At 46.3% G+C, this 13,201-nt stretch overlaps 2 protein-coding genes across 2 annotated transcripts in view; one reads left to right on the top strand and one right to left on the bottom strand.

Moving 5' to 3' along the window:
* The window catches only part of LOC122543651 (zinc finger protein 91-like), a 331,816-nt gene that overhangs the window by 82,991 nt on the left and 235,624 nt on the right, over positions 1-13,201 (bottom strand). Inside the window, exons 2-3 of the mRNA XM_043682468.1 lie at positions 8,673-10,039; positions 3,050-3,162 (exon numbers count right to left, since the gene is read on the bottom strand). Of these exons, the coding sequence (XP_043538403.1) occupies positions 3,050-3,162; positions 8,673-9,673 (1,114 nt within the window). The 5' untranslated portion in view covers positions 9,674-10,039. The remainder of the gene's footprint in view (positions 1-3,049; positions 3,163-8,672; positions 10,040-13,201) is intronic.
* LOC122543541 overlaps positions 12,647-13,201 on the top strand; it is a 5,472-nt gene continuing 4,917 nt past the window's right edge. The window contains exon 1 of the mRNA XM_043682345.1: positions 12,647-12,964. Coding sequence (XP_043538280.1) covers positions 12,657-12,964 — 308 coding nt within the window. The 5' untranslated portion in view covers positions 12,647-12,656. The remainder of the gene's footprint in view (positions 12,965-13,201) is intronic.

Raw genomic sequence — 13,201 nt, 5'->3', positions numbered from 1 at the left:
GAAGGCCTATGGTGTATTAGCATTCATTAGCAGAGGGATTGAATTCAAGAGTCGTGAGGTGATGTTGCAGCTGTACAGGACCTTGGTAAGGCCACATTTGGAGTACTGTGTGCAGTTCTGGTCGCCTCATTTTAGGAAAGTTGTGGAAGCTTTGGAGAGGGTGCAGAGGAGATTTACCAGGATGTTGCCTGGAACGGAGAATAGGTCGTACGAGGATTGGTTGAGTGTGCTAGGCCTTTTCTCATTGGAACAGCGAAGGATGAGGGGTGACTTGATAGAGGTTAATAAGTTGATCAGGGGAACAGATAGAGTATACAGTCAGAGATTTTTTCCCCCAGGTACAACAGAGTGTTACAAGGGGACATAAATTTAAAGTGAAGAGTGGAAGGTATGGGGGGATGTCAGGAGTAGGTTCTTTACCCAGAGAGTGGTGGGGGCATGGAATGCGCTTTCTGTGGGAGTCAGAATCATTGGTGACCTTTAAGCGGCAATTGGATCGGTACATGGATAGGGGCTTAAGCTAGGACAAATGTTCGGCACAACATCGTGGGCCGAAGGGCCTGTTCTGTGCTGTATTCTATAACTATGATTCTGTGAGAAGCAGCAAAACGTTTTGATTCCTGTTTGTATGTTTTCAGATCAGTGGAACTGGATGAGATGCTCTATTGTTGCAGCACACTGAGTGTAGCCTTTCCATGCCCAGAGTGCGGGAAGGGTTTTACCTAGGCCTTGAACCAGCTTAGCGATTCCTCTGACCTGCTGACCTACCAGTGGGTCCATGCAGGGGAAGAGGCCCTTCAGCTGCTCAGAGTCCAAGAAGACCTTCAGCAATTCCTCCAATCTACTAGCCCACTAGCGAGTCCACATGGGCGAGAGGCTGGTCCCTTTCCCAAGTACAGGAAGTCCTTTCGTCATTCCTCCATCCTGCTGACCCGCCGGTGGGTCTACACCAGTGAGAGGTCCTTCAGCTGCTCAGTGTGTGGGAAGGGTTTCAGTAATTCCTCTGAGGCAACAGCGGGTCCACACCAGGGAGTGGCCCTTCAGCTGCCCTGAGGGTGGGAAGGCCTTTACCCAGGCCTTGAAGCTGCTGAGCCACTAGCAGATCCACACCAAGGAGAAGCCCTTCAGCTGCGCTGTGTGTGGCAAGGGCTTCGCGCACTCCTACCACCTGATGGAGCACCCGCAGGTTCACACAGGCAAGTGCCGGTCTTCTTCTCAGCGTGTGGGAAGGCCTACGTCGACTCATCCAAGCTGCTGAGGCCATTTGCCTGACCCAAGTGCAGAGACACCAGCATTTCCAACCAGATTCCGCCGGTGACGCTGCTGAGAGTCACCCTGAGGACTGAACCTCTTGCCTGTTCTAATAGTGGCTGCTGTGGGAGAATCAGGGGGCTTTTTGTTTGCTTGCCCCACACTCTGAGGTTTCTGATGAAATCCTCAGTACAGACTTGGAGGGGAAAATGTTGGCAAGGGCAGAATATAGGGTGCTAACTGCAAAAAGCCAGGAAGACATTTGACAAAGTAAAACGTTGACAGCAATGAGGTGGTCACAAGTCAGTGTTCAGGAGAACGGTCGTGACTCTGTAGACATTGGACATTATAATTAAGCAAGTGTCTAAGTTGCTGTAGTTGGTTAAATACAACAAGGTAAGACAAATAAAATAACCAGAACCACTAATTGTAATGGGATGTGGGTAATCATAAAACAAGTTATACTATTGATTGGGATATGTAGTGAAACTTGAAAAGGTTCAGAAAAGATTTACAAGGATGGTGCCACGGTTGGAGGATTTGAGCTACAGGGAGAGGCTGAATAGGCTGGGGCTGTTTTCCCTGGAGGGTTGGAGGCTGAGGGGTAACCTTTAGAGGTTTACAAAATTATGAGGGGCATGGATAGGATAAATAGACAAAGTATTTTCCCTGGTGTCGGGGAGTCCAGAAATAGAGGGCATAGGTTTAGGGTGAGAGGGTAAAGATATAAGAGACCTAAGGGGCAACTTTTTCATGCAGAGGGTGATACCTGTATGGAATGAGCAGCCAGCGTATGTGGTGGAAGCTGGTACAATTGCAACATTTTAAGAGGCATTTGGATGGGTATATGAATAGGAAGGGTTTGGAGAGATATGGGCTGGGTGCTGGCAAGTGGGACTAGATTGGGTTGGGATATCTGGTTGGCATGGACAGGTTGGACCGAAGGGTCTGTTTCCATGTGGTACATCTTTATGACTCTATGTAAACTGCTCTTAAAATAACACAATATATTAAGCTGATGTATTTGATTATTTGGGGATCTTGTTGCCGTCTTGTGGAAATGGCTCTGCAGCCTTGAATAAAAGCAGTGTAAGAAAAGTGTCCACGTGTTATTTGGTCCGTTACAGGCTCCAGGCAGTTCTAGAAACCATACAGTGTGCAAGCAAGCCATTCAGCCCATTGAGTCGGCACTGACTGTGGGAGGAAGCCGGAGCACCCAGATGAAACCCATGCAGACATGGGCAGAATGTGCAAAATCCACCCAAACAATCACCCAAGGGTTGAATTGAACTCGGGTCCCTGACGCTTTGAGGCAGTGATGCTAACCACTGTTCCATCTCATACTACTCTCTAAAGAAGTGAATTTCAAAGATTCGGGAACCCTTGAGAGAAAAACAAAACTCTACCTTAAATGAGAGGTCACCTATTTGTTAACTGTGTCCATTCAGTTCTAGTCTCTGGCACAATGAGATTTAGACATTCACATTAAGTGCTCACAGGATGTTATACATCTCCATCAGATCATCCGATTCTTCCAAGCTCTAACTGATACAACCCCAGCCTAACAACCTCTTGACCCCAATTATAAGTTGAGTAAATCAGCTATAAACTGCTATTTACATCCTCTCCTAAGTAAAGAGACCAAATCTGGTGGTCTTCCCAATACCACTGACAAACTGAGGAAAACACCCTGACTTTATATTCTGCCCCCTTACCACAAATGACAATATTTCACTTACGTTTGACAGGCTTCCTTCATTAAACTTTTATCTCACCTGTTCCCAACCCTGCACCCAACCTGTCAACCATACTTCACAGATGTCTTGTGCCCTGTTTGTACTTAAGAGTTTTCTCCATAGATTCGGGCCATCACCAAATTTAACACCCTTGCATATGCTTCCTTCATCAAAGCTGTGAATAGAAATTGTAAAAAAAAAGCAAGCTCTTGCACTATGTTCCATTCATCATGCCTTGACAACCCAAAACATTTTGACAACTGTTGCCTGTTCACACACCAATGCTCTATCCACGCTGTTAAAAGACCTGGACAAGATGAGCTCTTATTTTGAATAATGACTTTCGATGTGGCACTTCAAAAGACTTCTAGAATATCAGTACATCCATGGGTTCCTCTACTTCATAAGAACTAGGAGCAGGAGTCGGCCAACTGGCCCTTCGAGCCCACTTCAACATTCAATAACATCGTGGCTGATCTTTTCATGGCCTCAGCTCCCCTGACCCGCCCTCTCACCGTATCCCTTAATTCCTTCACTGCTCAAATCATTATCGATCTTAGCTTTAAAAACATTTACTGAAGTAGCCTCAACTTCCTTACTGGGCAGGGAATTCCACAGATTCACAACCCTCTGGGTGAAGATGTTGTTGCTCAACTCAGTCCTAAATTGGCTCCCCCTAATTTTGATGCTCTGCCTTCTTGTCCTGGTTTCACCCGCCAGTGGAAACATCCTCTCTAGGTCTGTCTCAGCTACTTCTTTCATCATTTTATATGTTTCTATAAGAGGGGTGGCACAGTGGCTCAATGGTTAGCATCAGGAACCCGGGTTCATTTCCCACCTTGGGCAACTGCCTGTGTGGAGTTTGCACATTCTTCCCATGTCTGTGTGGATTTCCAAAGTCCAAAGAAGTGCAGGTTAGGTGAATTGGCAGACTAAATTGTCCATAGTGTTAGGTGCATTAGTTAGGAGAATGGGTCTGGGTGGATTGCTCTTCGGAGGATCGGTGTGGACTTGTTGGGCCAAAGGGCCTATTTCCATACTGTAGGTAATCTAATCTAATCCCATCTCATTCTGCTCAATTCCAATGAACATAATCCCAGTCTACTCAGTCTCTCCTCACCTCCGGAATCAACTTAGTGAACCTCTTGTGCACCCACTCTAGTGCCAATACATCCTTTCTTAAATAAGGAGACTAAAACTGCACATAGTACTCCAAGTGTGGCCTCACCAGTACCCTGTACAGCTGCAACATAACCTCCCTGCTTTTAAACTCAATCCCTTTAGCAATGAAGGGCAAAATTCCATTTGCCTTCTTAATTACCTTTCGCGCCTGCAGACTAACCTTCTGTGCTTCATGCACAAGCACACCCAGGTCTCTCTGCACAGCAGCATGTTGCAATTATTTTTACCATTCAAGTAATAAGCCTTTTTACTGTTATTCCAACAAAATGGATGACTTCACATTAATAAACATTTTACTTCAACTGCCAGACTTTTGTGCACTCACTTAAACTATTTCAGGAGGCTAAGGCAATTCAGCATATCTGTAAAGACTTACCAATTTTTATACATGCACCGTTGGAAGCATTCTTTCTGGATGCATCGTGGCTTGGTACGGCAACTGCTGTGCCCAGGATCATAAGAAACTACAGACCGTTGCCCAGACAGCCCAGTCCATCACACAAGCCAACCTTCCAACCATTGATTCCATGTGTACTTCCTGCTGCCTCAGCAAGGCAGCCAACATCAAAGACGCCGCCCACCCCGGTTTTAATCTCTTCCGTTTGGCATAAGACACAGAAGCTTAAATTTATTGACCAACAGATTCAAGAACAGCTTCTTCCCTGCTGTTACTAGACCGCTGAATGGACACTTCAAATTTCATATTTAATGTTGATGTCACTCTTTGTGCATCTTCTCTGCAGCTGTTACATTGTATTCTCACTCAGTTCTGTTACTCTGATGCACCTTGTGTGGTATAATCTGCCTGTACTGCACACAAAACCTTTCACTGTACTTAGGTACATGTGACAATAATAAAGTAAAGAAAATAAAATTGAATGATCCACATTGCTTGTTATTTTCTTAAAATAGATCTCCCAATGATGAGTCAATTTCATAAACCTTTGTCGACTCTGCCCGATTGCAACAAGATTTTATAAATGTCACAATTTATCTTCCTTAATAACTGACTGCAGATTTCTCCCTTTGACTGATGTTAAACCAAGCAGCCTCTCCATTCCTGCCTTTTGTATCCCTACTTCCATGAAGAGAGGAATATCCTGCAGTCTGCTGTGGCGGTTTCAGAACCTAGGACATTTTGGAAGATTAAAAATGAAGTTCCGGCACCTTCCTTTTTGAAGATGAGAGGATGAAGTCTCTTGTAGCTTTGCATGGATTGCAGAAAGACCATGCATATTTCGGGCAGTTGGATCACCTCACAATGTGGCATTCCACAACAAAGGCCATTCCCTCATCTCAGTAGTCAGTGCAATATGCAGTCACTCTGCCACATGTTGTGTTCTAGTTATGTGATGCATCAATAAGCACAGTGTCCCAGCCTGAGATCATGTAACGGTGTACATAATGAGTGTTGTTAATAAATGTCAAGACATCTGCCTCCACAAGAACCCAGACCACATGGTATCGGGACGATCCTGCCCCTTTAACAAGGTTATATTGTCCCTGGTTATTTTCAAGGGGGGGTTTAAAAGCAGTGGTGTCAAAATGGTTAACAGACACAGTTGCACAATGAAAGGGGAGCAGACAGTTCTCCCAGCTCAGTTTTGTTTTCCCAGTTTGGTGTAGTTTTAGCAGGGGTCCTAGAGAAGCAGCTACAATGAAACATGCTTTAATAGATGTTTTCTTGCCTGACTCCACTCTCCGAAATCTGTAAGAACCTCTGTTTTCAGGATGTTGCAGAATTGGAACAGCTTTATTAAGTTGCAATAATCAGTTGAGCTTTCATACAAGTTATTCTCAATTCTGTTTTCTTTTGTTTGTGTTTCTTTCAGCTGTAGTGTGTAAATAAATTGTTTTGGCTGTAACAGTGTGGTTTGACCAGATGCATCATTCCTGGAATATCCACTTCACAAATGCCTAAAAAAAAAAGTTAAAATGTTAGGGTTTGGCCTACATTCTTCAAATGTTTTGATGGGGTCTGGCCTGGTCCTTAGCGGTCTGTGTTACAGGGACACATTCAGACCATATCCTACTCTGTGGTGTTTGAGCCAAGAAACCACATTACTGTGGCCATAATTGGCAGCTATTGGGTACTATACGCTAATGGCAGTGGGTAACAAGTTAGTGACAACTGTTATGGACCCATGCCCACCCCCCCCTTCAAAAGATTTTGCGAAAGTAGTCTAAACCCGATCGCTTTCTTAAGTTAAAGGCAGATGTGAAGTGTCATCTTCCAGATGTGATGTGTTGTGAAGTTGGGTAGAGTACAGAGGAACCTCGACTATCTGAATATCAATTATCTGAATTTCGGATTATCCAAAAGAAGATCAAGGTCCTGATAGAAACATAGAGATGTTTTAACATTGATTAAAAACGCACTCGGCTTACTGAAATGCTGCCGAGAATAGTCCTGGACATCGATAGGAGTCCAGGCACAGTCTCCAAATGACTGACCGCCCGCCCTCTCTCCCCACACTTCCCCCGGAGTTCTACACAGGGATATAGCCTAAACTTCCCTTCTCCAGATAATCTCTCCAACATTTTACCTGTACAGGTAAAAAGTTTCAATAAAAAGTAGCATGTGTGTGCACATACACTAATTTAAAACTCATCCCCCCCAACGGCAGTAGCAGTCTTACTGTTGGCGTCCAGTCCAACTGGCCTGGAGAGGGGGTGGGGGGGGTAGATGGGAGACTTAAGGGGGCGAACAGGAGCTGATGGGGACAGGGACACATGGGGAAAGGGCAGCAGGGTTTTCAGCAATGTTGCAGGTCCCTTACACACAAGTGTGTGTCTGCTCAGAAACAAACCGAGACAGAGAGAGGGAGCAAGGCAGGCAGAGCGAGGAAGAAGGAAACTTCAGAAAACTCCGAGCCCCAGAGGACAGGCAGCGAATCAATTAACTGACTAATCAATTATCCGAACGAAATAGTGCCAGCCAATCTCGTTTGGATAATCGAGGTTCCTCTGTAACTGTAGATTGGGAGGCAGTAAGTTCGAATTTGGTGGTGTGTAAAATTGTAAAATGGGGAAAGTATTGCGTGGTCACTTTAAAAGATCATGTGTTTTTTCTGCACTTAGCAATTTAAAACTGTTGTCTGTGAGCGGAAAGGTTGCAAGCAGACAGAGAGAGCACCTGAACAGAAACATTTCTTATGGAAAGGCCATACAGTTAGTGTGTCAAACAGCAGTTTTTACTCAGACAACAGGTTTTGAATTTAGCCAATCAATTTGAACCCTCAGGCATGAAACACCTATTAAATTTAAATCTGATAGTTTTGGCAACACAGGCGCAGTCCAGTTGTAAGAAATATTGATTAGTCATCAAGGGTATAAGAGAAGGTTGCAGTTGGACAAAGCGCCCAGAGTTGTCATTCACCAGAGCTAACGGTCCTCAGCTCTTCAGAGAGAATCACTGGCTTTCACAGGCACCTCTATGTATTAGAGGAGGCACCATCTCAATAATAATGACAACAACAGAGAAAGCATTCCTGAAGACATGTGACCTGGCTAAATTCTACATTCTATTTTTTTTTTTAACAGAAGTGGCATTTGTATTTATTTGAACAGCATACAATGGGCTGAGTAGTGACCGATGTAATTTACTTAAGTGCTGCATTTGGGAAAGGCAAATCAGGGCAGGACTTATACACTTACTGGTAAAATCCTGGGGAGTGTTGCTGAACAAAGAGACCTTGGGGGTGTAGGTTCATAGTTTCTTGAAAGTAGAGTCATAGGTAGATAGGATAGTGAAAGCAGCGTTTGGCATGCTTTCCTTTATTGGTCAGAGCATCGAGTATCGGAGTTAGGAGGTCATGTTGCAGTTGTGCAGGACATAGACCACTTTTGGAATACTGTGCGCAAACCAATGTCCCTGCTATTGGACGGATGTTGTGAATCTTGAAACAGTTCAGAAAAGATTTACAAGGACATTACCAGGGTCAGAGGATTTGAGCTGCAAGGAGAGGCTGAATAGGCTGGGGCTGTTCTCCCTGGAACGTCAGAGGCCGAGGGGTGACCTTACAGAGGGACATGGATAGGGTAAATAGACAAGGCCTCTTCCCTGGATTGGGAGGAGTCCAGAACTAGAGGGCACAGATTTAGATTGGGGCGGGAGAAAGCAGTCAGACCCTTAATTGCTTTTGGAAATAAATGATTAAGAAGAGTGAATTCCTTTGGTTTTTCTAATGATTTGGATAAGTACATGAATAGGAAAGGCTCAGAGGGAATAGGCTGGGACCAGGCAGGTGGGACTAGTTCAGTTTGGGGTTATGTTCAGCATAGTTGGACCAAGGGGTCTGTTTCCGTGCTGTTGGACTCTACAACCGCAAAGATCCGAGAAAATTTATTTCCAGCTTTTTAGGAGACCAGTGTAAAGTTGACTCAATTTCAGGATTGAGTTCAGATCATACCAATAACTGCTGGGTGAACCAATTGACCATTTTGAAGGCAGATCATAATTTAAAGGTACAGAATGCAACATATTCCCAATACACTCATGACCGAGGGTGACCCACAGCAGCATCACTGGTAGAATCCAATTGTTGAGAGCGCTGGTGCACCCGCTGGTGCCTCTGTAAGTTGCAGGACAACGTGAACCTCCGTCCACACTCAGTGCAGAGGAATGGCCTCTCTCCAGTGTGGACCCGCCGGTGCCTCCTCAGGTCCGACGAGTCGACAAAGGCCTTTCCACACTCGGAACAGGCAAACGGCCGTTCACCCGTGTGGACCCGCTGGTGGGTCAGTAGGTGGGAGGCCTGGGTAAAACCCTTCCCGCACTCAGGGCAGCTGAAGGGCCTCTCCCCCGTGTGGATCCGCTGGTGCCTCAATAGGACAGAGGAATTGCTGAAGGCCTTCCCACACTTCGGACAGCTAAAGGGCCTCTCCCCAGAGTGGAGTCCCCGGTGGGCCAGCAGGGTGGAAGAATCGCTGAAGGCCTTCCCACACTCAGAACAAGGGAAGGGCCGCTTGCCGGTGTGGACCCGCTGGTGGGCCAGCAGGGCAGAAGAGCGGGTAAAGCCCTTCCCACACTCAGGGCAGGAGAATGTCCTCTCTCTGGTGTGGACCCGCTGGTGGGCCTGGAGGTGGGAAGAGTGGGTAAATCTCTTCCCGCACTCGGAGCAGGAGAACGGCCTCTCTCCAGTATGGACCCGCCGGTGGGCCACAAGGTGGGAGGCCTGAGTAAAGCCCTTCCCGCACTCAGCGCAGGAGAATGGCCTCTCCCCGGTGTGACTGCGCTGGTGGATCACAAGGTGGGAGGCCTGCGTAAAACCCTTCCCACACACGGGGCAGGTGGACCGCCAGACCCTAGTATGGACCCGATGGTGGGACAGCAGGTGGGAGGCCTGAACAAACCCCTTCCCACACTCAGGGCAGGAAAACGGCCTCTCCCCAGTGTGACTGCGCCGATGAGTCTCCAAGGCAGACGGTACACGGAAGCCTTTCCCGCAGTCACCACATTTCCATGGTTTCTCCACGGGACGGGATTCCTCGGGTTTCTCCATGACCGAATCTTCAGCCGCACACAAACATGTATAGAGCCCCTCCCTGACGTGAATTCCTGTTTCAGGCTCCACACTCACTGTGCTGCAATAGTAGGGTCTCTCATCCAGTCCCACTGATGCAGAAAATATATTGAAACAGGAACCAAAGAGCTTTGCTCCTTCTCACAGAATCAGAGTCAAAATTTGTCACGGACCTGTTGATGTGAAAGTGAGGATTGCGAAAGCTGGAGAGCCAGAGTCAAAATGTGGGGCGCTGGAAAGACACAGCAGGTCAGGCAGCATCCGAGGAGCAGGAGAGTCGACGTTTCGGGTGTAAGCCTTTCATCTGTTGATTTTGGAACTTCAGTCATCAGATCGTCAAATACTCTGTAAAGAGATTACAAATGTCAATGTCAGTTCAGGGTAGAAATTCAGAACAAGCAATTCTACTTTCTGCGGAACATTCTTTTCTTTTGTTATTCCACAAAATTGAAAGCACCATCCCAGCCTCTCTCCCCCTCTGTTCTCTCTCCACTCTAACTAATCCTCCTGAAGGTGCTGATTCAGGATCTTACAGGGGCAGTAAAGAAAAACATCAAGACTGACATTTCTTTGAATTTTGGATCACTCTGCTGAAAAGTTAATATCTTTCACGACACTGGGACGCTGCTGAGAGTGAGCAGGACTGATTTTGGGAAGCAAACGTATACAGTATTCTTTAGAAGCAACCAGTGACAAAATGGTTAATGTCCCGAGGAGGTTTGGGGTGGGGAGCGAAATGAGGCAGCAAGCTATTGACACCAACACTAGAGACAAACTGAACATACAGACATGGCTAACATTATTGCCAAGCCAGATTCATAGAGGTACACAGCACAGAAACTGCCCCTTTGGTCTAATTTAATTCTTTGAAGAGGTAACAAGTAGGTTAGTCCAGGTAAACCCGGTGGATGTTATCTATCTAGACTTCCAAAAGGCCTTTGATAAAGTACCTCACGGGAGGCTGCTGAGTAAGGGGGGGGCCATGTTGAGCTACTGGCATGAATTTAGGACTGGCTGTCTCACAGAAGGCAGAGAGTTAGGATAAAAGGTTTTTTCGAATGGCAGCTGGTAACAAGTGGTGTCCCACAAGGTTCAGTGTTGGGGCCACAGCTGTTCACTCTATATATTAATTGATCTGGATGAAGGGACTGGGGGCATTCTGGCAAAGTTTGCCAATGATACAAATGAGGTGGACAGGCAGGTAGTACTGAGGAGGTAGGGAGGCTGCAGAAAGATTTAGACAGTTTAGGAGAGTGGCCCAGGAAATGGCTGATGAAATTCAACGTGAGCAAATGAGAGGTCATGCACTTTGGGGAAAAAAAAAATACAGGCATGGACTATTTTCTAAACAGTGAGAAAATTCATAAAGCCAAAGTACAAAGGGATCTGGGATTGCTAGTCCAGGATTCTCTCAAAGTTAACTTGCAGGTTGAGTCCATGATTAAGAAAGCAAATGTAATGTTGTCATTTATCTCAAGGGCGTTGGAATTTAAAATCTGTAACATGCTTCTGAGACTTTATAAAGCTCCAGTTAGGCCCCATTTCGAATACTGTGCCCAATTTTGGTCCCCAAACCTCAGGAAGGACATACTGGCACTGGGGTGTGTCCAGCAGAGATTCACACGAAGGATCCCTGGAATGGTAGGCCTAACATACGATGAATGGCTGAAGATCCTGCGATTGTATTCATTAGATTTTAGAAGGTTGAGGGCAGATCTAATAGAAATTTACAAGATAATGCATGGCTTAGAAAGGGTAGATGCTGGGACGTTGTTTCCATTAGGCAGGGAGACTAGGACGCATGGGCACAACCTGAGAATTAGAGAGGGTCAACTTAGAACAGAAATGAGGAGACATTTCTTCAGCCATAGAGCGTGGGCCTGTGGAATTCATTGCCACGGAGCACAGTGGAGGCCGGGACGTTAAATATCTTCAAGGCAGAGATTGATAAATTCATGATCTTGCAAGGAATTAGGGTTACGGAGAGAGTGCGGGTAAGTGGAGTTGAAATGCCCATCAGCCATGATTAAATGGTGAGTGGACTCAACGGGCTGAATGGTCTTACTTCCTCTCCTATGTCTTATGTTCTTAACTCGTCCATGTTGACCAGATATTCTAAATTAATCTAGTCCCATATGCCAGCACTTGGCCCATTTCTCTCTGAACCCTTCCTATTCATATAACCATCCAGATGACTTTCACATATTATAATTGTACCAGCCTCCACAATTTCCTCTGGCACTCATTCTTTATGCTCACTACACTCTGAATTAAAAAGTTGTCCTTAGGTTTCTTTTGTAGATCCACACCACCCTAAAGCTATTACCCTTTAGTTCTGGACTCCTGCAAACCCAGGGGAAAGCCCTTGGCTATTTATCCAATCCATGCCTTTCATGATTTTATAAATGTGCATAAATGCATCCAGCACACTCGGGAAAACAGCCCTAACCAATTAAGCTCAAACCCTCCAATTCTGGCAACATCCTTGTAAATCTTTTCTGAACCCTTTCAAGTTTCACAACATCCTTCCGATAGGAGGGTGACCAGAATTGCACACAATATTCCAAAAGTGGCATTACTAATGTCCTGTACAGTCACAACGTAACCTCCCATCTCCGATACTCAGAGGATTGGAAAAGTTGTCTTTTGTGGGTTTTGAAAATTGGGAAAGAATGGAGGGACAACCGAACTTTTGAGTGTCAGCTTGGCAGCATCAATGTCTTGGGGCGGGGGTGGGAATGGGGGAAGGAAACTGAAATGCAGGAGCTGAGACGGAGGAAGAACAGGATGTAAAACCATTGCAGCTGGCTTGAAGCTGCAATGTGGATTATTGCATGTGCCGTACTTGTACCCGATGCATTTATTTGTGGGAGCCGGGTGCATTTTAAAATAAAACAGAAAAAGTATCCACTCCTCCCCAATCGCTATCATCCGTCCCTCCTCACTCGGGTAAGTAAGACACATGCCAGAGGTTGCAGAGTCTGCTCCCTCCCTAGATTCATTCCAGTTGCTACAAGTAAACAGATTTCCCCTTCCTTCCCTCTCTCCCTCCCAGGATGAGGAGTTGCCCAGAGGAGGGTGTTTCACACTGAAACTGATAGGGCCACTTCCGTGTTGTGACGTCATAAACGGGGCGGTGCTAGGCCGAGAGCGGAAATCGGCAGCAGGCGGAAGGAGTCAAGATCAGAGTGGTGCTGGAAAAGCACAGCAGGTCAGGCAGCATCCGAGGAGCAGGAGAATCGACGTTTCGGGCAGGAGCCCTTCATCAGGGTAAGTTAGTGTGGCCGATAAACACTAACCAGAACATCCTTGGGCATTAGCAGTAATTTAGCACGGCCGATCCACCCTAACCTGCACGTCGCTGGACAGTGTGGGGAATTAAGCTCAGCAAAGGCCAGGGCTGCCACAAGGGTGGAAGTCTTTCCCAGAAATAACAGTTGATGGTGCCCTCACCAAGATGGCCGCCCACGCTCCCCGCCCCAAGACAAGATGCGCCTGACCCTCACC

Source organism: Chiloscyllium plagiosum, chromosome 44 (assembly GCF_004010195.1).
Source record: "Chiloscyllium plagiosum isolate BGI_BamShark_2017 chromosome 44, ASM401019v2, whole genome shotgun sequence".
Classification (NCBI taxonomy): Eukaryota; Metazoa; Chordata; class Chondrichthyes; order Orectolobiformes; family Hemiscylliidae; genus Chiloscyllium; species Chiloscyllium plagiosum.
The sequence above is the reverse complement of the archived record's forward strand: the minus strand, read 5'-3'. Positions and strand labels throughout refer to the sequence as shown.